Source organism: Dermacentor silvarum, chromosome 3, assembly GCF_013339745.2.
Source record: "Dermacentor silvarum isolate Dsil-2018 chromosome 3, BIME_Dsil_1.4, whole genome shotgun sequence".
Classification (NCBI taxonomy): Eukaryota; Metazoa; Arthropoda; class Arachnida; order Ixodida; family Ixodidae; genus Dermacentor; species Dermacentor silvarum.
In genome coordinates this window covers 145,484,165-145,510,450 of record NC_051156.1, presented here as the reverse complement: position 1 = coordinate 145,510,450, position 26,286 = coordinate 145,484,165, and the positions used below count along the sequence as shown (strand labels likewise).

At 47.9% G+C, this 26,286-nt stretch overlaps 1 protein-coding gene across 1 annotated transcript; it reads right to left on the bottom strand.

The window, feature by feature from the left end:
- Positions 1-1,886: 1,886 nt before the first annotated feature.
- Positions 1,887-24,849, bottom strand: LOC119444852 (fibroin heavy chain-like). The gene is made up of 5 exons (XM_037709194.2): positions 24,824-24,849; positions 23,452-24,263; positions 19,170-19,317; positions 3,251-3,295; positions 1,887-2,717 (listed from the first exon to the last, which is right to left on the bottom strand). Exons 1-5 carry the CDS (start codon positions 24,824-24,826, stop codon positions 1,887-1,889), a joined length of 1,839 nt encoding a protein of 612 aa, XP_037565122.2. The 5' UTR covers positions 24,827-24,849.
- Between the last annotated feature and the right edge of the window lie 1,437 nt (positions 24,850-26,286).

The window sequence follows — 26,286 nt, the reverse complement described above, 5'->3', positions numbered from 1 at the left end:
TGTTCGATGGCACCATCGGTGACGCATTATTTTATTTTTCTTATAGCGAGGCGAGATAGGAACCTACCTGCTTATAGCAAAGTGTCAAGAATGTAACACAAAGAACGCTTTTCTTTAAATATTGCGCTCAGTAATATGCCCGAGACACTGCAATAAATAGCTATCAACATCGAGTAATTCAAGTAACACACATAACGCAGACGCGGCGAGCCCGATCTCCCGTAGCCATGCCGTAGTACGCGCGTATTCCGTGTGCAGTGGGTCCAGCAAGGACTATCTGGCCGATTCAGTCCCTTTGTCACACGGCGCTGGTGAGGTAGCGACCGTAAAGAGTGGAAATGACTGGCAACCATGGTGATCTCAGTAGCCTTTCCTGTTGGCCTGTGGTCTAAGGCATTTCGAGAGTCTATCAGCCGCATTCCTTTCACGCTACCCCTGCATGCGACGGAAGACATTGAATCCTTATGGTAAATCCAAGGCTACGCATTTCTCTTAGAAGATATAAAGAACTTACTTTGCACTTCTCCAATACAAAGCCTTGCTGCAACAACTACAGGGCGGGCTTGCTGTCCCATAGCGCTGCAACTTGGTGAGTCCGACAAGACGTTAGTTTCCTTAAGGCTGCTTCAATGGTAACGCTCTCGCATAATGTTGACGAGACGGCGCAGTGAAGTCGGGCTGCTCAAGACACTTTGACTGACGGAATCACAAACGCTAATGCGCTTCTTCCGCCCTCTATATCCACCATATCATTTGTGCAAATTTGTACTATTGTGGTGCTATTGTGTAATCGGGCATTTGCAGCTGGTGGTTCAAGATTTCGTAAGTCCATGGTGGCTCAGGTCTCTACCTTTCTATGAGAAATTCGAAGCCTAAAAAACATTAGTATGTAGCGCCATGAAAGCATTCGACTACGTAGGGTCTCCGTAGACACATTAGGAGCCCTCTACCAGGGCTCGAATCACCTAATCGACATAACTGCTTAACTATGGCAACAGCTTTGAAATATGAGTAATTGGAAAGAGTACCTGAATTCAAGCAATGACAGTATGCAGGAGGACATAGAACAAGACCGTCCTAAATTACGTGAAATTTAGTATTACAAAATTTATTACTGGGACGGCTAAGCACCAGATTGCGTTAAATACAAATGTTTACTCAGGGGACTAAGGAAAACATAACTCGCTATTCATGTGCAACAAAAGGCGCGGTCGGAGACATTCGGGGGCAAAATGAGGGTATGTTCGTTATCTTTAATTTAACAAAGATATGCGTGGTCAATAAATCGCCACTAACGCTAACCATTGCGTGTAAAGCAAAAAAAAAATGATTCAGTACCCACGGCGATACACGAAAGGTAGTCGCTCTACTACACGATAGGGCAATATAACAGAATGCTCATCATTTCCGAACAAAGGTAATTTCGCGAAATTGTGCCTTGCCACCTGGCTTGTGCAACTCATATGGCGAAACACAAAACAAAAGAATTGCAATCGAGACTGTGCTTGTTGTGGCGACCAAATTTATTTCTCCATTGCGTCCATTATGGATGATTATGGAGGGTTGAGCTCGATGCCTATATCTTTCCTTCTTCTTCAAGTAAGTTACAGTTGGATTGTTTCTGCAAAGAGAAGCAATACATCAAAGTACTGTTAGAAAATGCCATGACATAAATCACCCAAATGTTATAGTTATATAAAATCCCTGCCATTGTTTTTTTTTCTTTCTCAGCTGCACCCAATATCCTCGGGCATTGAGAAACAGGTCGACGCCATCATTTAGCGTAGCTTATGCAGTTATAATATCAATTTAAAATTCTGGCCCTGCTACCGCAATGAAATGATGGAAAATGGACTAGATTGATATAAATACACAAGCAAAAAGGACTAAAGGATGTACTCACACTTCTTCTTGCGGAGAAGGGCACCGTAGTGGTAGGGAGAGCCAAGACCATAGCCGTAGTTCAGACCGTAGCCGAGGAGACCGTGGCCGTAGCCGTAGTGGCCAACGCCGTAACCAAGGGTTCCGACACCGTAGTTGTAGACTGGAGCGGCGTGGTAGGCAGCGACAGCTGGGGCAGCGTGGGCAACAGTGGCCACAGCTGGGGCGTGGTGGACAGTGGTGGTGGACACAGCTGGGGCAGCAGCGTAGGTGGCGACAGCTGGAGCGGCAGCGTAGCTGGCGATGGCTGGGGCGGCAGCGTAGGTGGCGACTGGAGCGTGAGCCACGGTGGCAACAGCTGGGGCGTGGTAGGTGGTGGCAACCTTGGTCACGGCTGGAGCAGCGGCGTAAGTGGCGACAGCTGGAGCAGCGGCATAAGTGGCAACAGCTGGGGCGGCGTGGTAGGCGGCAACTGGAGCAGCAGCATAGGTGGCAACGGCTGGGGCGTGGTAGGTGGCAGCGACCCTGGTGACGGCTGGAGCAGCAGCGACAACTGGGGCAGCCGCGTAGGTGGCGGCAACCCTGGTCACGGCTGGAGCAGCGGCAACAACTGGAGCAGCAGCGTAGGTGGCGACTGGAGCGTGGGCGACGGTGGCGACGGCTGGGGCAGCGTGAGCGACAGTGTGCACAGCTGGAGCGTAGCCGGCATAGCCGAGACCATAGCCGTATCCAAGACCACCGTAGCCATAGCCAAGACCGTAGCCGTGGCCAAAGCCGTAGCCGGTGTAGCCAGCGAGAGCGCTGGTGGCAAGAGCCAAGAGGACGCAGGCACGGATCTGGAGAGTCATATATACTTTTTGTGAGGGTGACGTCTTTTTGAGGTTTACTTATCACTAGCATAGCTTGAAATGCCCTGGTTTTCACATGCTCAATATTCATTTTCTGTTCTATTTTAGCGCGGATCTTGCATTATGGTCTACAGGTCGAGCCCAATTTATAGCAACATTGTAGTCATATACTGTTTGGCAGTAATGTTTCACGCTGAAGGTATTGCAGTAATAGAAATAACTCGGGACAGGTGTATGAGAGTTGCTTTGTGCCAATTTAACGCTTTAACAAGTTGTTCAACTTGAGTCCTGATACTCGCTGTACACCAAAATGTAAGAAAACGTTGCTACTTAACGACTCAGAAATGGTTACATAATTACTAATTTGTAAGGCTTCTATACCTAATGAAGAAATGAATAAACACTAATGTTTGCGCATAAGGCGGGTTTCTCGAACAGTACATCAGGATATTTTCTTTACTGAGGTGATAATCCCAAGCTGTGCTCGGCTATTCAAAGATCGGGAGGACAGCCATTCTTACCATGGTGACTTTAGAGCTGCTGTTGAGCCAACTGCTGAATGAGCTCTGTTCGTGGGCTCTTATATACGAAAAATTATCCCTGCACCGCGCCCTCTCTTGGAAAACTACTCAAGAACATGCTCCATAAGGAAAGAAAATGAGCAAGAGGATTCAGCAATTTTTTGTTATTCCGCTCGCCTCTGTGAAGGAGTAAAAACCGGAGTGCGCTGAGGGGGTGCACGCTGGTTGAAGTGTAATGAAGCAACACGCCGTACCCTTGACGAGGAAACAAGTCAGAAGTTTCAGAGAAGAACTGATAAATAAAGAAATTTCGATACCTGCTCTAACACTAGGCCATGCTACAGCTTAGGGCTAGAAAGCATTATGGCAGAAGTAAACTGGGAAGGGTGACAGAGGATTGTTCTATGGGTAGTTGGAGTTGAAAAAAAAAAACAGCAATATTAAACGGCCTGTGTGAGATGCTGCTAAGAAAGAAAAAGAAATGTGTATGGAAGAACACCCCATGAACACTATAGGCAGCGTCGTGAGCGTGGAAAACAAGACCTGCATGCGAAATCACTGACCGCGAAAATACTTTGTACTCTTGGCCGAGATTCATTTGTAGGCGGACGAGATGTCTGACGCTGACGATTGCTGTGTGGCGTAAAACCGAGGAGAGGCATAACCGGTCATGCCTACAGCTATCGGGTAATTGGATTGGAGCTTATTCAGTATTGTTACAGCGGGTTACATGTAGCAAGATTTGTGAACTTTAACCAGAAATAGATTTGAGTCGCGCAAGAACTTGATTATGGAAATAAAAATTCACGCCATAGTAATATACCCTAATTTTAACGTGCTACCGCAGTTTGCGAGCTAGTGTGCTCACCTATAATTTGTACTGCTTCAACTTGGCCCTTAAAATAGTGGTTGGCCACATCTAAATTCATTTGAGGAGGGCAAGATATTGTTTCGAAAGCCAATCTTTTGATCATCCCCCTTCAGTTGTGCAAAAGGGCGGGAAATTGTTCAAATCATCAACATAAATTTGCCTTCCAAGTAAACAAATAGTATTTTCTCTAAACGAATAGCACATTGATCTTAACACGTCGTATAGAGAGTGAAACATTGCCTGATGAAGTCACCGCAAGGCCTCATTATTGGCTGCTGCAAGAGCGCTTACATTTGCCTTGTCCGTAACGTTGTCACTGCGTGCGCGAGGAGGAAAAATTTTGCAGTTTTCAATACTAGCTTAAGTTACAAAAATGCTTGGTGGTGGCCAAGCATTTGGCGCACGGCTTTTATGCCGTATGATAAGTAATTAAATGCAGCATACTGTAAGAAACTGCATCAAATGCCGCTTCTTGCGAGGGTACTAGCCTTCTTTGAAAGATCCAGTGAAGATGTAGCTGATGGCAAACATTAGGTAAATGCATTCCCTTAATAAAACTGCCCTGGGAAAATTCGAAGGCGTGACGTGAAAAGATATTCACTTACGCATTTGCAGGCTCCCGCAAAACAAACAAAAAGAAAGATGAGGAATGCTGTAACAAGTGGTTGATGTAATTAAGCGAAAACACAGAGGCCTTTCATGTTTTAAAGTCTTTAAGCTTTCTTTATAATATCATGCCCGAAAGGAATTTCATAATCACTTAAGATGGAGATAGCGATGTCAACTTGACTCAGCCACTCCTGGTGATTTGTTCTTTTCCATAACATTTGAAAAACTTCCTGGAACGAAATTTCATTGCAAGATGACGGTAATCACAATAGTTCGCATGTGATTTTGAAAACTGGAGCAGAGCAGACTGATTGGTCACATCAGTGATGACTCTCCACCCCACCCTCTCTGCACCCTAATGCTAATAATCTTGCCAGTGATATAAAAGGAGGCATCAGAGACCTTGGAGCATTCGGCGTGAACATTAAATGCACTATTGAGATTTCAAGGCCCAATACATTCACTGTACCGCATAAAACGCCAAAATATAGGGCGCGCGAGCACCCTATATTTACGAGCACCCTAGATTACGTTATGAAACGTAATCTGGCTTCCCTGCAGTCCTTGATTGAAAGAAAAATAAATTATGCAATAGAAATTCAGGTGCAGTTTGTGTGACAGTTTCGATAAGGCAGCTGTTGTAATGGCTGAAATGTCAATAAAGTGTAATAACAGGTTAGGTACACTCTTTGTCATTCATTGCACCCATGCGATCAATAATGACCCGGTATAAAGCATATTGCGTAAGTCTATATTTTCCTCACGGCGACATTATGAGAACTCGATGCGAAAGAACTCCCCTAATGATATATATTGCCTAGGATGATGTTTTGTATAGTCACATACCTTCGTGCAACTTGTAATTATTTACAGTAAAACACGGCACATATTATCTGAAAGGAACGACTCTGCAAAACGACTCTTTGAAGTTTCAAAATGAGGAAATTGAAAGTAATGCAAAAGTTTTAACTACACTGCACGCGCTGTAGTTATAAGAGCTCTTCAGCTACAAGTTTACGTATGCTGATTGGGAATCACTTACAAGGAAAAGGGCTGTTCCACACTAAACGACGAAACATTGAAAACAATAGCTAGGTCTAACGTAGCAGTAACGCTCTTCTGACGGTGTTCTAACGATACAGTTTACTAAGAGCCTGTAGAGTTCTAACTTTGCGCTAGGACGACATGCTGGAGGGACAGAGCATGAGCGGCAACAACTGCGGTACCGTGGCAACACTGTCCCGGCAGCTACCAGACGTCTCACAACGTTGGCTTGATACGCGGACCAGCACCAGTGGCATTGGTGGCGCCGCACCTTGATGGTTCCTGAGATGAGACCTACGAAAAACCGTGGGGGGTTGTCAATTACTGATGAAAAGAATAGATAGTTTGTTCTTGAGGACTGTTGTTCGGTTTTCTCAGAATACTGTATGTACTAAGGCGTGGTATGTATATAGCTGCTCATGACGAGCGTTAGTGTGTCTAAGCGCAATGATGGTGCTAGCAGCGGAATACATAGTGCTGTCCTGGTGCCGCTGCAGAGCTGATGGAGCAGATCGCATGGCGTAGCTTGGCCGGAGCAATATACAAAATTGCGGAAACAAACTTTGACGCGCATCTAAGCTGTCGCAACAAAGATGGCCGAGCTCCCATTAGAGAATGCTTTGGAATAGAGAAGAAAGCAGACAGCCGTCTTCAGCGATTCCTTCAACTCTTACATCATTTACTGCGACTCCAGCATTAACCCACAGTGAAGGCCTTCAGGTTATTTTCGCTTGCCTGCTTCTTCCTTAACTAATTGCTCTCACCAACTACAGGTAATGAGACAAGAACCCAGTGGGGGAGGGTGGTGCGGACGTATAGAAAAGTATTATTTAAAGCATTAATCTGAAAATAAAAGTCATATGCATAAAGGCTGTTTTGGCGATGAATTTAAGCAATTTGTAAAATCCATATGTGGCACATAGCACCCTTGTAATCATTGTGCTGTAGTGCACAAACAGGCGGACATCGTTTGCACGAGAAATCTAAATGCAGAATCGTCTAACAATATATCACTAAATAACCCTAAGTAGTAACTTTACGGCAAACATTGCTATTTACAAATTGTAGCCATGGAGATCGCGGTAACAGGCGTGAAGACGACCACATCATTAGAGCCGGATTGCGAAGCTGGAATGGCGACGTTCCAATTACCCCGACGTCATCACGACAAGGAGCGCATACCTAGTGGCCCAAGCAGGTAGACAACGTTGGCCATTGCGTAGGCGTAATATGCTAGACCGGTAGATAGACTGATAGACAGACATATAGATAGATAAACAGAGAGATGGATGGATTGAAAGATAGCTATATACACAGATAGATAGATAGATAGATAGATAGATAGATAGATAGATAGATAGATAGATAGATAGATAGATAGATAGATAGATAGATAGATAGATAGATAGATAGATAGATAGATAGATAGATAGATAGATAGATAGATAGATACGTATGCTCAAAACGGCTGAAGTATGCAAAGAATGCTAACCATGTTATGAAGTCCTAATTTTGCTTGTTTCTGGTGTACGTACCTTCGTTCCTGTACGACATTACCGCATGGTCTGGAATTCTAATTACCGACTTCGGCAGAGAAAGAGAGAATAAACATCTTTATTATGTAAATGCAGCTTTGGAGAGGCGTCCTCATTCCAGAATGCCTTGAGCTCGGGCCACGTCCTGGGCCCTCGCCATCAGCCATTGCTGATCTTCGAGGTCGGAGCTGGCCAAGGCTCTCTCCCAAAGCTCGTTGGTGTGGTAAGGGTTCGGAGGATTGAGTGGTGCCTCTCTGCAACACACTACTATGTGCCCAGGGAACCAGGCTCTGCGCAGAAGAGGCACTGTGGATAGAATTGTGTAGGGGCTATGCTGACATGGACAGACTTTTGCACTCCCATGGAGACTATATTTGACTGAGTAGGCTTGATTTATTTAGTTAAAATGTATACTGTATTTAACCTTTCATTCGCCACTCTTTGACCAAAGGCTCCTGCTAATCCTGTTTTCTTTTCTTGAGGTAGTTCAACATTTTACTATTTGAAAACAGTTGGCCGTAATTATCTTGGTAACTCTTACTTATTTTGTTTTTTTTTTACTTATTATTTTTCTTGCGCTCCGAAATACGTGAACAGACGCCACTTTTCTCAGAGATTGTGTGCAGCGCAAAGCCATGCAACAAGTGCCGAAATACCGTTGGTGCATCAATATGTGATGTGTTGTCTAGTGCTTGCTCATTTCTCGTATATAGTATTATACACGATGCAATAAATATCATGTTAGCAACAAAAATGATGGCTTAGTTGCTAGCGCCATCAACTTGCAAGTGCACACTGCTTCACTTCCATTGCTTCAAAACCCAACGTATACTCCTGTGGAGCAGTTTTCTTTTTCTCCCCTCTTTCATCTATGTCAAAACTGGGGATGACGAGGTAGCCTCGTGACGGCGAAAAACAGTTGTAGTTCCTCGTCGATGACGATGAAGGTCGTCGATGTCAGCGTAATGGAATGGGTGGAAGGATGGTATAGACGGACGGACAAAGCAAACCCAATTTCTAACATTACCTGATGTGGCTGTAAAACGCGGGAGTAGATTAGACATTAATAAGACAATGCACTCGTATTTTCTAATCATGTCCTTCCCCTTCGCCCTGCGTGTAAGTATTTTCATAATTTTGCACCAACAAGCTTCGTTTTCAACCTCCCCATTAGTAGCAGTGTTAGAGGTGAGAGACGTGCTTTTCAAATTAGTATACCGTGATGAACGCACGGTAACCGGAATAGTAGCACCGTTCTACACGCTAACTTTTCAATTGAAGTCTAGTTAGGCACCGCCACATCGGCTCGATCAAACTAGATGTGTAGAGAAGCGCGATCACTGATTTTACGTAATCAAGATTAGTGTTAAGAAATTTAGGTCCACCGGCAGGTAGCCCCACCGGTTCTCTGGCCAATTCTATGTTTTGTGACAAATGCATGCAGATATGCTCTTCATATGAAATTTATGCGTCTGGCAGGCATTGCACTAATCCTAAGTTTTCATTTCCGTTTTAGCTGCGTAAGCTTACAATATACCGTCTCAGAAACTGAAGTACGAATCATGATAAATGTTAAGTGCGCGGCACTTGAAACCAGGACTAGGAAGCGACAGACCCAAGCGCAAGCTTTCAACTGGTTTTATTGATAGGAAGTCGGGTGGTTTTGTACATAAATAAGCGTGAGGTAACATGAAATACACAATAAAATGTGCATGTGTAATCAACAGAACATACTTGTAAAGGTGCATTCGAATAGCAGGATAGCCAGTTAAATTCTAAATAATAAATATCAGACCCAAAACACTGAACTGATGATTTGAACCGAGAAGATGTGAGATTGTGAACAGTCGGATTCGAGGGACGGCTGTAATGCCGTACTTTCATGAAGTCTCCCATCGTCTAAAAAAGATCAGTATGGGGAATGCGCAGAAAAGGTGGTATATTTGCTTCCGCTTAACTAAGGGAAAAAGTACATATGCCAAACTGGCAGATGACTGACAGACAGGCTCCGGCAACATAGCAATAACGTACATAAGACGGTGCAAGGGCATCTGGGTTTGGTGCACTGTCGTGTTCGCGGCTGTCAGCCATTGTACAGTGACTGCAAGGTTGCAGCAATGCACAATGATCACACTACACGAGAGATAATTCAAGTGGCAGAAATTTTACGCCTTGGGAAAAACTGCGTCAGTGTGGCTTCATTGGGGCTATCACAAAAAGAGCTTAGTTATCTTAACGGGGCCGAGTTTGCGAAAGCTGGGCTATATATTCATAGGCCATCGATATGTGTGTCTTTTAGGTCTGATACGTATTATTTATAATTTAACTGCCTATCGTGCTATTGTGAATGGACGTGTGCAAATCGGTTTACTTGATTACACATGCATACTTGATGATGCCTTTCATGTTACGTCATACTTCTTTAACATCATCAGCCTATTTTTATGTCCACTGCAGGACGTGCGATCTCCAATTAGCCCTGTATTGCGCTAGCTCATTCCAATTTCCAACTGAAAATTTCTGAATTTCATCAGCTCAGGTAGTTTTGTGCCGTCCTCGACTGCGCTTCTCTTCTCGCGAGTTTAGAGTCTGTACAGTAGTACGTTTATCTAGATCAATTACTGACAGGGCACCCTGATTATGAGAAGGAAATTTACGGGAAAATGAAAATGAGCTTGAATGCATACGGCAGGCATTGCCAAATCCTGACTGGGAGCTTTTCACTGTCGTTGAAAAGAACAGTTTACAATCATTGCATGCTACCGGTGCTAACATATGGGGCAGAAACATGCAGGTTAACAAAGAACCTCGAGAACAAGTTAAGGACCTCACAAAGAGCGACGGAACGAAAAATGTTAGGCGTAACGGTAAGAGAAAGGAGGTGATCGGTGTGGATCAGAGAGCAATAGGGCAGAGCGGATACTCTAGTTGACATTAAGAGAAAGAAATAGAGCTGGGCTGGAAATGTAATGCGTGGGGGAGATAACCAGTGGACCATTGGAGTTACACAATGGGTGCCAACTGACGTCACACTTATGTATATATAAAACCACTTGACTTCCTACCATTAAAACCAGTTGAAAGTTTGCGCTTGTGTCTGATGTTTCCTATGCCTCGTTCAAGTTGTGCGCCGAATACATTTATCACGAATGGTTAACAGCTAGCCAAAGCCAGTACCCTTCTTTATGTACGAAATGAAGGATGGAGGAATACACAGATTGCCGAGGCCGAAACAGCCATCCGAATGCTTTGATTATTGTCTTCATTGCCGCCCTTCATGAATAAAAATATCAAACTTGAGAGAACTATCCTCGCTGACTGTTGATTATGGTTCACTACATTTCATAAAGTCTGCAAGGACTCCTAAATTAACAGGGAGAAAGCAAGTATAGGAAAACAGCATATAGAAGTCACGGATAGGTTAGAAGCAGGCTAATACTTTTAGTGCGGTTGTAAAATGCATTATTAAGCAAAGGCAAAATGTGGCAGAACCTTCAACGGGACAAACTTAAATGCAATTAAATCTGTACTTCCGAAAATTATACCCTCCTTCGGCGCCATTGACATGCCGGCGCGTTATTCAAAGTGTAGGCGTGACTCGCGCATGGATGGCTAGAAAATTTCCCAAGCCGCGAGATGCGCACCGCAAAAATGACGAAATGACAGCTGCAAAAATGACGAAGCCAAGTGGACACACCCTAACGCTGCGCTCAATAGACTTTGCAGCGGAGCCAGCGTTCTCCCATCCATTACTGTCATGACCGTTCTCTGTGTTCTGAACATAACGCGCAATACACTTGAAGTTAACAACAATGATGGACTTCCATCGGTCTCATCCCACGCACCATTAGGTGACGGACATGGCCTCAAGATTACAGGTGTAACCTAAGAGATAAGGCGTAATGCCTCTGCATCAAACTAAGCCTGATCGTTCCGTCATGTGGCGGCGCTGTGTTTCACGGCAATATTCTCGAGAGTTGGCATAGAAATTTCCACAGTAGTAGTAGTAGTAGTGTGATATGACGATTTATTAGACGTCTCACGCAATCGAGGCAGTCCACGAACGCTGATGGTGCGCACAGCGACAGACGCAAGAGCACTTCTTCCTCTTCTTCACTACAATGGCCCCCGGGAGAGAAGATGAGCCATCCTGGCGACCTACGGCGTAGGTAGGATCAGGGGGTCATAGTATGGCTTAAGTCGGCTGACATGAACCGTGTCACGTCCGCGATGTCTAAGGTCGTGTGATGGCGTCACAGGCTCGACAACGTAGTTAACAGCCGAGGTACGGTCGATGACGCGGTAGGGACCATCATAGCGTGCAAGAAGTTTGGTTGAAAGGCCAGGGCTGTGAGGTGGTATCCACAACCAAACAAGGGAACCAGGCGGAAAATGTGGTGTAGGCACGTTACTGTCATGCCGCAGCTTTTGGCGACCTTGGGCGGCGGTCGTAAGGGTACGGGCGAGCTGCCTACAGTCCTCTGCGTATTTGGCGGCTTCAGACACTGGCGTGCATTCAGAAGCGTCGGGTCGGTATGGGAGCAGGGTGTCCATTGTACACGAGGGCTCGCGGCCATATAACAGAAAGAATGGCGAAAAGCCAGTGGTAGCTTGTGTGGCGGTATTATAGGCATACGTTACGAACGGCAAAACAGTGTCCCAGTTACTGTGGTCCGAGGCAACGTACATAGTCAACATGTCACCGAGTGTGCGGTTGAACCTCTCTGTCAAGCCGTTCGTTTGTGGGTGGTAGGCGGTAGACTTGCGGTGAACGATGCTGCATGCAGCGAGAAGGGCTTCTATTACTTCGGACAGGAACACACGCCCCCGGTCGCTGAGCAGTTCGCGTGGTGCTCCATGTCGAAGAACGAAGTTCCGCAAGATGAAGAAGGCAACGTCACGCGCAGAAGCCGCCGGAAGTGCGGCAGTCTCGGCGTAGCGCGACAAGTGGTCGACGCCTACAATTATCCATCGGTTACCCGAGGAACTGTAGGGAAGTGGCCCGTATAGGTCTATGCCGACGCGATCAAATGGCCGGGCCGGGCAGGGGAGCGGCTGTAACTCGCCAGGAGGGCGCTGTTGAATTTTACGCCTTTGGCACGCCGTGCAAGCGCGTACGTACTGGCGCACGAAGTGATACATGCCGTGCCAGTAGAAACGTTGCCTCAGCCGAGTGTACGTTTTCAGAACGCCGGCGTGACCATTATGAGGAGCGGCATGGAAATAAGCGCATATGTCAGTACGCATGTGTCGTGGTATCACAAGCAGCCATTTGCGACCATCAGGCAAATAATTTCTGCGGTAAAGGACGTTGTCGTGGACAGCAAAGTGAGCGGCTTGGCGACGAAGTGTTCGAGAAGAGGTTGTGACGGATGGATCGTGGAGGAAATTCAGCATAGTTGAAAGCAGGGGATCCTTACGCTGCTCGGCCGGCATATCAGCGACGTTGATCGTCGACATGGATGCGAAGGGCGTTGACACTGAAGCCACATCGGAAGGTAGCGGTGATCGGGAAAGCGCATCGGCGTCGGAGTGCTTTCTGCCCGATCGGTAGACAACGCGGATGTTATATTCTTGTAAGCGAAGTGCCCAGCGGCCGAGGCGACCTGACGCATCTTTCAACGAGGACAGCCAGCAAAGGGCGTGGTGGTCGGTAACAATGTCAAACGGGCGACCATACAGGTATGGACGAAATTTGACGAGAGCCCAAATAATGGCCAAGCACTCTTTCTCTGTGACAGAGTAGTTGGCTTCTGCCTTCTTTAAAGTGCGACTCGCATATGCGACGACGTACTCGTAGTAGTCGTCTTTCCGTTGAGCTAAAGCTGCACCAAGTCCGATGCCACTGGCGTCCGTGTGTAGCTCTGTGGGCGCTGTCGGATCGTAGTGTCGAAGAATCGGCGGCGAAGTAAGTAGACGACGTAGTTGCTTGAAGGCGTCGTCACACGAAGTTGACCACGCGGAGATGCCGCTGCTAGCCGTAAGCAAATTGGTCAGTGGTGCGATAATAGTGGCAAAATTGCGCACAAAACGCCGAAAGTAAGAGCAGAGCCCTATAAAGCTGCGGAGTGCCTTAAGAGTAGTGGGCATCGGAAACTCTGCGACCACGCGAAGCTTGGCTGGGTCAGGAAGTACACCATCCTTCGAAACAACGTGTCCCAATATTGTTAACTTGCGGGCAGCAAAACGGCACTTTTTGATGTTGAATTGGAGGCCGGCAGAGGTGAGACACGTCAGGATCTCACGCAAGCGAACGAGGTGCGTCGGGAAATCGGGCGAAAACACGACAATATCATCAAGATAGCATAGACATGTTTTCCACTTGTAGTTACGAAGGATAGTGTCCATCATACGCTCGAAAGTAGCGGGCGCGTTGCAGAGCCCGAATGGCATTACGGTAAATTCATACAAGCCGTCGGGCGTGACGAAAGCGGTCTTCTCACAGTCGTCTTCAGCCATCGGCACTTGCCAATAGCCGGAGTGAAGATCCAAAGATGAGAAGTACTCCGCGCCTTGTAGGGAGTCGAGGGCGTCATCTATCCGAGGCAGCGGATAGACATCTTTACGAGTTATCTTATTGAGCCGACGGTAATCCACACAAAAGCGTATTGAGCCGTCCTTCTTGCGTACTAATACTACAGGAGACGCCCAAGGACTCTGGGAAGGCCGAATGACGCCACGATGCAGCATATCGTCGACTTGCTCGGTAATTATTTGTCACTCGGCTGCCGACACGCGGTATGGTCGCTGGCGTAATGGTGGATGGGAACCGGTGTGGATGCTGTGAGTGACGGTCGCCGTACGTCTCCGGGATGGTTGGTCGCAATCAAACGACGAGCGAAAATTCTGAAGAAGCGCGAGGACTTGCTGGCGGTACGCAGGTGGCAGATCGGCGTCCAAGGCAGATTCAAGAACGTCTGACGACGACGACGACAATGATGATGATGACGATGCGCACAGCAATGGAGAAGTGAGGGCGTCGAGCTCATAACAGGCCATGTCGTCGGAAGTATCGAGAATGTGAAGCGGGTGAAGGGGCTGAACACGACCAAGGGATTCTCCACGCAGTAAGGTCACAGGGGATTGAAGCGGGTTACACACAAGCATAGTGGATAATCCAGATACAGTGTTGAGGACGGCAAATGGTAGAGGTAGAGCCTTGCGACGTAGAAAAATAGGTGATGGTGTAAAAAGCACCGTAGCGTGTGGCGCGGCGGAGCAAGATACGGGCACAAGAACCGACATTTCGGGTGGTATGTTCGTATCGGAGACAACCGTGAGCTTGGCGGCTTTACTTTCAGAAGGGTCAGGCAGCGAGGCTTCGGAAAGCGGGAAAAGCGCCACTTCGGCCCGAGCACAGTCGATGATGGCACGATGGTGAGACAAGAAGTCCCAGCCAAGAATGATGTCATGTGAACATGAAGGAGGCACGAAAAATTCAACAACATAAACAACGTCGGCAATGAGCACTCTTGCGGTACATTGAGCGAGCGGCGCTATATGCTGCGCACTCGCGGTACGCAGTAGCAAACCAGACAACGGCGTGGTGACCTTGCGGAGCTTACGACAAAGCTTTTCGTCCATAACAGAAACCGCAGCCCCAGTATCAATAAGCGCAATTGTGGCGGTTCCTTCAACCAAAACGTCCAGTAAATTGCGTGGCGACTGTGCAGGCCTTGTAGAAGTCGCGAAGCTGGCAGTTCGTGCCTGCAGAACTGCAGCAACTAGTTTCCCTCGCTAGGTGACTGGCGACGACGTAAGGGGGAAAGCGAGCGGCGACGTGGTGACGGAGAACGATGGTTGCCGACAGGGCGTCGAGAAGACGGCGGATACTCTGGGTCGGGATGCAGGGAATGGCCGGTAGCATCGTGGGAATATCCATACCCAGGCGTTGAGACAGCAGGGTTAGTAGGTGGCATGCGACGATGGCAGAAGCGCGCGACATGGCCGGCGAAACCGCAAGCGAAACATATGGGTCGGTTGTCGCGTGTGCGCCAAGGGTTCTGAACTTGGCTTCGAGGCGGAATAGGAGGCGACACGGGAGTTGGCACTGCTTGAGGTCGCACTGTCGCAGGAAATGCGAATGTTGGCGGCGCAGGTCGCGCTGCGACTGCGGCATAGCTCAGAGGTGCCGCCACGGGAGGACATGGTTGAGCCAAAGGTAGCGAGTCGGCAAGTTCCTCGCGAATGGCTCTCCTAATGGGAGCGGCCAGAGATGTGTCAGGCTGTAGGGGTCGATCGCTGAGAGGCAGCATAGACAGTTGGCGCGCCACCTCCTCACGAATAAAATCCTTAATCTGAACGGAGAGTGAGGATTCTGGCGAGGAGTTGGAGGGAAGCGTGAGGCCCGAGAGAGAGTGGCCGGGTGCAGCAGCGCAAGGACCCTCTGGCGACGCAGCTCATCGAAGCTCTGGCAAAGAGTGACGACAGCTGCGACAGATGAAGGGTTTCGCGCGAGAAGCATTTGAAATGCGTCGTCCTCGATGCCCTTGAGGATGTGCTTCACCTTGTCCTCTTCACTCATGGTAGAATCGACGCGGGCGCAAATATCGACGACATCCTCTATGTAGCTGGTGTAGGTCTCGCCGGGCTGTTGAGCGCGCTGGCGTAGACGCTGTTCAGCACGGAGCTTTCGTAAGGCTGGGCGGCCGAAGACTTCCGTGAATGCTGCCTTGAAAGCGGACCAGGTTTGGAGGTCCCGCTCATGATTGCGGAACCAGAGGTTCGCAACGTTAGCAAGATAGAAGATGACGGAACGTAACTTCGTCGGGTCATCCCACTTGTTCTCACTGACGCGCTCATAGGTAGAGAGCCAATCTTCCACGTCAGTCTCACCGGCTCCGCTAAAGACGGGGGGGTCCCGCTGCCGCTGGACGGCGCCGCAAATGATGGGCGCGGCGGAAGCTGCAGGCGGATTGTCGGTAGGCTCGAGCATGGTAGCGGCTGAAGCAGTCGGCAACGTTCGGCTGCGAAGTTCTAGGGTGAGGTCGGGGATTGCAGCACCTCCACCAAATGTGATATGACGATTTATTAGACGTCTCACGCAATCGAGGCAGTCCACGAACGCTGATGGTGCGCACAGCGACAGACGCAAGAGCACTTCTTCCTCTTCTTCACTACAGAAGTAGTAGTAGTAGTAGTAGTAGTAGTAGTAGTAGTAGTAGTAGTAGTAGTAGTAGTAGTAGTAGTAGTAGTAGTAGTAGTGGTAGTAGTAAAACTTTATTATATTCAGAAACCGGACAGACTCCTACCCCAGTCCCCAGAGGGGGTAGGGGGCTAAAGACGAAGCTTGTCCAGCTGGGTGGTGCGCCTATTCCAAGGCCCAACTAGCGCGGGCCATCCACTCAGCTCGTTGGATAAGTCGTAGCTGATCTTCTAGGGCCGGGCTAGACAGCAGCTCCTCCCATTCGTTCCACGTGCCGTTTGTTTCGTGTTCTTCTCCGTGCTCTGCACACTTCCACGTGATGTGAAAGAGTGTTGGTGTTGCTCCACACCACCGGCATATGTCTCTGTATGCCGTGGGGTAGATCAGGTGGAGTGTGTGCAAATTTATGCAGGTGTTCGTCTGTAATCTTCTCAACGCGGTTGCCTCCGCAGCGCTGAGTTTGCCGTGCGGGGGTGGATAGATCTTTCTATTTGCTCTTACGTATTTCAGAATTGTTGCAAAGCAAGGGTCTAGGGGTGTAAGGTCCTCTATTACAGAGTCTGGGGCGGCACGGTGATTAGCAAAGCCTCAAGCCGCCCCGTCCGCATGCAGGTTCCCGGGGACGCCCTCGTGCCCCGATCCAGTCCCGACAAGTATTCGGAGCGTTTGTGCTCCAACTTTGCCCCTTAGATAGTTTCTGCAAGCTTTCTGTGAGTCTGTGATTATCGTTAATGGAGCTTTTCGCGTCCAGCCCTCTCTTATTGCCAGCGCAATTGCAACCTCTTCTGCTGCTGTAGTAGAAGCGCAATCTATTGAAGCGCAGGCTGTAATTTTTCCTCTATGGTCCGTGACCACTGCCACCGCCTTCCGTGCATCTGTCTGATAAGGCGCAGCGTCAGTGAACCTTGCCGTATTCATGTATTTTGTCATTTTTTCTATGTATTGCGCCCTAGCCGTTCTGCTCCCAGAATGCAGGGTAGGATCCATGTTATTTGGTATGGGGGATACTGTGTACTTTGTACCATTCTCTAAGTTCGTTGGGTATTTAATTAGTTTCTTGATGTTTTTGTATTAGTGCATCACGGCCCTAACTTGCTTAAGACTTCTCTGCCTGTTGGAGTCTGGAGCAGGCGATTTTCTTGTGTTCGTAGCTGTGCTTCGGTTAATTCTTCAATCATATTGTGTAGAGCAAGCGCCATTAGCTTGTCGTTTGAAGAATCTGGCCCAATTTGTTGAGGCTAGTTGATTGGTGTATTGTCCTGCACGCTGGGTGATATCTTTGATTTTTGCCTTTAATTTGCCGTTACGCTTCTGCCTTTTCCATCTTTTTGTAAGGCTTCTCCTTGCTTCCCAGAGATATAATAGGTGGGAGTCGACCTCAGGTGCCTGGTTTGTTCTTCTTATTTCCTTTGTGTGCCTTTCTTTTTGACTTCTTATTTCGTCGCACCATTCATTTAAGGTTGCTATGTCTGTGGAGGTCATCCGTTCTTCCAGTGATATTCTAAACGCATGCCAGTCCGTTATTTTGCCTGCGCCAATCTTTTTACGGATTTGGTTTATGTGTATCGTGGAGCATATAATATAGTGGTCACTGCCTAGATTTTCTAGGGTGTTGCACCACTCCACAGCTTGACAATTTTTGAACATGGTTAGATCCGGACTTGTGTCATTGGATTTACTGTTTCCTATTCTTGTTGGGATTGTTGGATCTGTTAGGAGTGCCATGCCTGTCTCTTCTATTTGTTTTGAAATGTTCTTCCCTTTGTTATCCTGCGTTAGGCATCCCCAACTTGGATCTTTTGCATTAAGGTCGCCCACAAATATTAGAGAGTTGTGTATCGCTAGTTTTACTGCGTCTCCAAAGAGCTGATCGAAGGTTATCTTTCTGTAATTAGGTGGGCTACAAATGTTTAATATAAATGCACAGTTATTTTTCTTGCCTTTACATAAATTTCTGTAATGGTATGTGGTATTGGTTTATGCTGTATTGCCGCTATGGATTTGTTGACTAATGTCGCTACTTTCATTTACTGTTTCTATTGACGTCTTCACCGTGAGTATCGTAACCCTGTAGGCTTGGCTTGACTCCAACCTCTTGTAGGGCTATTACAGCTGGTGGCCAAATGACAGAGGCCACCAGCTGTAATAGCTCTCCCTTCTTCTGTCGAAATCCACGGCAGTTCCACTGCCATACCTCGCACTCTTCGCTAGTTTTTGCTGGTCGGTTAGGCATTTTCGGTGGATTCTTGTGTCGTGCTTATTAGGCCTTGCCTGTTGTATGCTTTTTCTGCTGTTTCCCTTATCTAGCTACCATTGGTATGCTTTCTCAATGCTTTTGTGAATTCTATTTGTTGCGCTTGGATTTTCTTTTCCATAGCTTCTACTTTTCTGTCTACCAGTGCCGTGACTTGTTCGACGACGGAGGCAATTATTTCTTTTATGGCTTCTTTCAGAAACGATATCGTGACTGTAGACTCTTCGCTCGTTCTTGATGCGTTGTGTTGTTGTGCTACCGTAGCGGGAGGTTCGGGTGCATTTCTCGTGCTGTTGTTGTGGTTGCTGCTTTTGTTGGCTTCTAGGTTGCCTATTTTCTCTTTCTACATCCCCCATCCTTACGCTCATTAACTCTAATTCTTTCTCTAGTCGTGAGAGTTGTGTGTGAGTAGTTTTCGTATGGTGTGGAGGAGGTTGGGTGGCTGCTGCTGCCCAGCTTACCCTGTTTTTCTGCTGCTGCTGCTGCCGCTGCTGCAGCTTCTGCTGCTGCGACGTCTTCTTGCTCTTCTTATTCTTGTCCTTCATGTTGTCATGTTGTTGCCTTTGTTGGGCTCCCACATGGTCCTTCCCTCGGTTGCCCTCTCTAGAGCTGGAGCGGTCCCGAGAGTTGGATCTGGATTTCTAGCTGGAGTTAAATCAGGATCGGGACCTAGAGCGTGATCCCGTGTCGGTCTCCTCCGATAGGTCCAAGTCCGTTCGATCCGAACTAAACCATCGGCGCTTAAGGATTCCTTTGGATTGCTGACCGTTTTGATATTTCGGTGGCTGTTGTGGTGGTTTACCCCGTTGGGGTACCGGTTTAAGTCTCTTGGTGCATTCCGTTGCCGCTGTGGGATGAGCCCTTCCGCACAGAGTACACTCGGGAACACACTCGTGCTCGTTTGGTGGGTTTTTAAGTCTGCAGTCACTGCACACATTCACCGTAGGTGTCGGACAGACGTCTGTCCTGTGTCCCTGGCTTTTATACAGTTTGCAGTATTGTCTCGTCGGTTGGTAAGGTACACAAGGCACCTCACCACCATGGTAATACACGAAACCTGGCACAATGGATCCGTGAAAGGTTATCAATGCCGTCTAATATTTTCGTAGCATGCGTGCCTGGACGATTGTGACGCCCTGGGTGCGCACTCTTAGGTTGTTTAGAAGTTCCTCTTCCGGCGTTACACGTTCTATTCCGTGTACAACTCCCTTAAGGTACCCTTTGGGGGGTATAAATGTAGGTATTCACCAGATGTCTGGTGTTGTTGAGTTCCAGTGCTTTTATTTTCCGTATCTTTTCTGCAACTTGCTCGTGCGGAGTACTTGCGATGATGATGTTGGATCCATTGCGGAGACGCACCAGGAATTTGTCCGCTCGCACGTTTCCGAATCTCCACTAGCACGTCGAATCGCTCTTGCTACTTCATAGGTTTTTAAGCCTCTCACCACGAGCCCTGGTTTGGGCCGTATTGTAATTTTCATATCGTTCCTAGGTAGAGGCGCCGCTCGTGAGCGTCGGCGGCCTCTCGTCGCACCTGTTACATCGCGCCTGCGGCCGTGCTCCTTCATAGGTGTTCCGTTACTGCCACATGTGTTGTTCTCGACAACTCCGCGGGTTTCAGGCGCCCGCCGACGCCATGTTTTTCATTGTTGTTGTCGTTAGGCTTAGCGATCCCGCCCGTTGAAAATCGCTGGCCTGCCTGGGTCCTTCGAGGTTCCGCGCTTGCTTCCTTAATCGTTTACGTTCCAGTTACGATATAGCGAGCTGCCACTGACCGTTTTTGAGTTCGTCGTCATCTGCATTTGTCTTTTCATATTGCTCGCTCTCGTCGCCGCTGGCTGACTCCACTTGTACCGCCTCGTCAGACGAAGGGGAATCCTCGGCGCAATTTGTTTCAGAGCCCAGTTGGCTTTTCAACTCTTGATCGTCCGTATCCATGCTATCCCTTGTGGTTTCCGGGTCGTTATTCATTGGGTTTCCATCGCTGTGCCCAGGTCGGGTGTTAGTAGCCGATGCGGTGCTGCCCGCTCCGCCGTCAAGCCTAGTACGGCGGCTGGGCATGCGTGGTCTTCAGCCTCTTCAGAATGGGAGAAATCGGTTTCGTTGGCCCGAAAATTCGGTGTCAGAACGGTCGCGGCATACTTCCGCGCGCACTCGACAGTTTTGGTGGAAATCCCAGGGCTTTCACCGCAAAAACAGGCGAAAAATTGAGGAGCCGAGACGAGCGCGTCCAATCCTCCCGGCGCCACCTGGCGTTCCCTAAAATTTCCACAGACCTAATTAATTTGAACCCTCGAAAAAGCACAACACCTTCCGTGGCAGGAGTGGAACATGTGTATTTCTACGATGCTCTCGCGAGAGTTCACTTGAAATGGGGACTCTTTCTCAAGTCATAGCATCCTCCATTCGTTCAATTATGCGCGTAATGAGCAAAGCAGTATCAAAAGAAATCCTTCTATGCGGATCTAAGGGACAATTAATAATTCTACCAGAACAAAAACAAACAAACAAAAGAACTGTCAGCCCTTCCACTGGGGTGGAGATGGAAGACCAGCGAAGCTGTACTATGGTGGGAATTATGTATTTCCAATTATGACTATTAAAATGTGATGGTGTAATTAGTTATTTGAACTAATAAAGAATGAGAAATATATATTATATGGTCGTTTTAATTTATTTAGTGACCACAGGGACCTTATGGTCGGGACACAGGGACTTACCACATGGCCTTATGGTCGCTACATTACACCGCCATAGAGTGTACGGCAAAGGTTGGCACGTTCATCATAAACACGTCACCAACGCCGCGCGCGTTCAGTGCGAACGCGGGCAACATGCCGCCGCCGTCGGCAACAGTTGTGCGCGTTGTTTGTGTGACAGCACACAACCGCTGTCAAAACGCTGGCTATGTGACGGAACGGCTAAACGCCGTTGTCGACAGTGTTAAGGGAGAGGCCAGCAGGGCTGCGCGCATGCGCCGCAGTGGGAGAGCGGGCACGCAAACGTACCGCTCCCCTTCCAGTGGGAAGTCGCGTTTGCTTTCCGCCGTGCGTTCGGTCCCCGTGAAAGCGCGCGTCCCTCGCGCATCCCTCGCCCTCGCCTGCTTTCACTCGCACATAAGTCGCGTTTGCTCTCCGCTGTGCGTTCGCTCAGCGTGAAAGCGCGCGTCCTTCGCCCTCGCCCGCTTTCACTCGCACATACAGCATAGGGTCAATGAGAGTTTATTCTATTGCCGGACGGGACCATCGAAGAGTGAGCTCTTAACAGCTTCGCTGTAAAAAATTCAGAGCCCTTCCACTACTGTGAAGATGGAAGCCAGCGAAGCTGTGACTATGGTGGGTCCGCTATAGTGAATATTGTTATATTGAATTTATATATCATCATTATTGACTATATTGAGTGTTTTCGGCATGTTTATCAAAGAGCAAAGACACCGATGTCTTGTTTTCGCCCGGCGTGATGACCAAGTAGTGCGTTTGCGTCATCGTCTGCCCCATCGTCATAGACTAGCGTATGGGCCACAGCGTTCATAGCCGCGACCCACTGCACAGCATCGTCAGGATCCTGAAGTCATAATCCTAGAAGGTGTGGTTAAACTAGCGTCCGTCCCAAAGCGAATCCTGCGGCCAACTGCCTATAACAGTGCTAGCTGGATCTCTACATCAAGAGACAAAGGGGCACAACGATTGGTGGGACGTGCGCCCACCGAGTGTCGCGGGACAATTGAAAGAGGCATTGGATTAGCGAGAGGTACAACAATGGGCACCTGTCCTTAGGACACCTGTCCTAAGGCGCAACTGGCGGGAAACTGGAAAAGTGCCACGCACATGAAGCCGAATAATGCTGATGAAGATAGTTATTTTTCGACACGCGGACACGGTCCAGGGAAACAAGCCCTGAACAGCTTCGCTGTAAAAAAAGCAAAGAATGGCGATTGAAATGCATTACATATAAATGTTTGCTGTTGAAGTCTATGCCAAACATAAGTCATATTTCATGTCCAACTTAAGACGGGGTCAGAGGCTGTTGAGGGTGAAATGAGGTTATAGCTGTAATACTTATTTCAGTGAAGCTATCCATTGCCCAACATCACCACGCGCACAAACCATTGTAGGAAAAACAAAACAAAAATGCTTCAGCGCCCACGGTGATACACAAAACGGAGTTTTTCCACCTCACGATAACGTAAAAGCTTTTTACGTTCATTATTTCCGAACAAAGGTTCCTTCGTTAAATTGGGCCTTGACACCTGATTAGTTCTTCAGCTCCTATGGCGAAACACGGAAGAAAATAATGGCAAACAGCATTGTCTTTGTTGTGACTACCAACTTTATTTCATCATTGCGTCCATTATGGAAGGTTATAGAGGGTTGAAGTCGATGCCCATAACTTGTATTATTCTTCAAGTAAGTTGCAGTTGCATGGTCTCTGTAAAGAGAAAGAAGAAAAGACAATACTGTTAGAAATCGAGATGACGTAAATCACTCAAATATTCTAGATCTACAGCATACAGTCTTTGCCTTTTCTTTTATAGCTGAACCGAATATTCACTGTCATTGAGAAACAGGCGGACGCCTTCATTCGGTATCCCCTATGCAGCATTGCTATCTAATTAAAATGCTGGCCCCACTACAAATATGAAATGAAGGACAGCGGACGAGATTGATATACTGTACTGAAGGTGATATACTGTACTGAAGGAATTTATATACAGGCAAAAAGGCCTAGAAGTTCTACTCACACTTCTTCTTGCGGAGAAGGGCACCGTAGTGGTAGGGAGAGCCAAGACCATAGCCGTAGTTCAGACCGTAGCCGAGGAGACCATGGCCGTAGCCGTAGTGGCCAACGCCGTAACCAAGGGTTCCGACACCGTAGTTGTAGACTGGAGCGGCGTGGTAGGCAGCGACAGCTGGGGCAGCGTGGGCAACAGTGGCCACAGCTGGGGCGTGGTGGACGGTGGTGGTGGACACAGCTGGGGCAGCAGCGTAGGTGGCGACAGCTGGAGCGGCAGCGTAGGTGGCGACGGCTGGAGCAGCAGCGTAGGTGGCGACTGGAGCGTGAGCCACGGCGGCAACAGCTGGGGCGTGGTAGGTGGTGGCAACCTTGGTCACGGCTGGAGCAGCGGCGTAGGTGGCGACAGCTGGAGCAGCGGCATAAGTGGCAACAGCTGGGGCGGCGTGGTAGGCGGCCACCGGAGCAGCAGCATAGGTGGCAACGGCTGGGGCGTGGTAGGTGGCAGCAACCCTGGTGACGGCTGGAGCAGCAGCGACAACTGGGGCAGCCGCGTAGGTGGCGGCGACCCTGGTCACGGCTGGAGCAGCGGCGACAACTGGAGCAGCAGCGTAGGTGGCGACTGGAGCGTGGGCGACGGTGGCGACGGCTGGGGCAGCGTGAGCGACAGTATGCACAGCTGGAGCGTAGCCGGCGTAGCCGAGACCATAGCCGTATCCAAGACCACCGTAGCCGTAGCCGAGACCATAGCCGTGGCCAAAGCCGTAGCCGGTGTAGCCAGCGAAAGCGCTGGTGGCAAGAGCCAAGAGGACGCAGGCACGGATCTGTAGGATCATGTAGATATTTTGTGAGGGTGCATTCTTTTTAGATGTTTGCTGATCACTGTATAGCTTTGCCTAATATAAGTTTCCTGCAAACTTGTTATCTCATGCAGAATGTCCATTTTCGGTTGAATTTGAACACGTATCTTGCATTAGGCTCTAAAGCTCTATCCCAATTTATAAGATTGTAATAATAAATTGTTTAGCAGTAATGTTTCGTGTTAAAGGAAATTCAAGGTTGGAAGCAACTTGGGAAAGGTGTGCAGCGTTTGCATTGAACAACTTTAGTACTTTAACATGTTCCTTAACTTGCATCCCGATATCTGCTGTACACGGAAATGTGAGAAAAAAGTTCCTTCTTAACAACTAAAGAAATGTTCGCATTAATATTAGGTGATAGGGGTGCTACCTAATGAATCAGTGAATAAACCGTGATGCTGGCGCATTTTAATGTTCAAAATTACAGCGTCCCTCGAACAATACTTTAGCATTTCTTCGTTACTTATGTGGTAATCCCAAGCTGTGCTCGGCTATTCTGAGATCGAGAGGACAGGCTTTCTTACCATGGTGACTTTAGAGCTGCTGTTGAGCCAACTGCTGAATGAGCTCTGTTCGTGGGCACTTTTATACGAAAAATTATTCCCGCCATGGCGCCCTCTCTTCGTGAACTACTCAAGAAAATGCCCTAAGGAAAAAAAAACTAGAATATTCTGCGGACTTTTTGTTATTCTGCTCGCCTCTGTAAAGGACTAAAACCAGAGTGCGTTGACAGGGTGCACGCTGGGTGAAGTGTAATGAAGCCACACGCACTATAGTTGACGAGGAAGCTAATCAGAAGTTCTTAGAAGAATTGATAAATAAGGACATTGCCAGACCTGCTAGGCCGTGCTACAGCGTAGGACCAGAGAGCATCATCGCAGAAGTAAACGGGCAAGAGTGTTTGAGTATCGTTCAGTGCGTCTTAAGAGTAGAAACAAAAGAAAAATAATAATGAAGGGCCCGTGTGAAGAGAGAAAAAAAATGTCTCTGGAAGGCCACCACATGACCACTATAGGCAGCGTAGGGAACTAGACCTGTGCTTGGAGAACGAGAACTGCATGCGAAATAACTGACAGCAAAATTGCTTAGCACTCTTGGCCGAGATTCATTGGTAACCGGACGACACGTCTGACGCTGATGCCTGCTTCGCCGTGCAACCGAGGGGAAAATAACCGGTCGTGCCGAAAGCATTTAAAGAATTCGATTGGAGCTGGTCCTGCGGTGCACAGGTGCTGACTTTTAGCAATAATTGTGAATGTTGAGCAGAAAGCAGCAGGAGTGGGTTGATTAATCCAGAACTCGATGATCGAAGCAAAAGCTCACATCATCATAATAAGCCCTCATTCGTACAAACTGACACTGTTTGGAAACCTGTGGGCTCATATATTGCTTGTTCTGCATCTACTTGGCACCAAATACAAGGGTTGGCCACATATATATTTGAAGGGGGCAAGACATTGTTTCTAAAGCCGAGATTTTCGTCAACCTGCATAAGTGGGGGTGAATGCCAGAAATTGTTGAAAGCAGCAACATAAGTTTGCCTCCCCAAAAAAAACAATAATGTTTTCTCTAAACGGTGACTATACAGTGATATTTTAGTACCATAATTGACGGTTATATATATATATATATATATATATATATATTAATTGCATAATGGAGTCACCGCAAGGCCAAATTAGTGGTGCTTGCAAGATCGTTTACATTTGCTTTGTCCTTAACTTTTTGACTGCTTCTACAAGGAGGAACAGTTATGTTGATTTTAATAGTAGCACATGCTCCAAAATGCGTCATGGCTCTCAGTTCAGAATTGCTTTTTTTTTTGCCAGATGATAACTAATTATTTGTAGTGCACTGTGAGAGACTGCGTTGCATCCCACCTGTGCCGAAGGTACTACTCTTTGATAGGTGCAATGGCGTTGTGGCTGATAGCAAAGTTTAAATAGATGCGTTATCCTAATAAATTTTTCCTCGGGAAATGATAAGG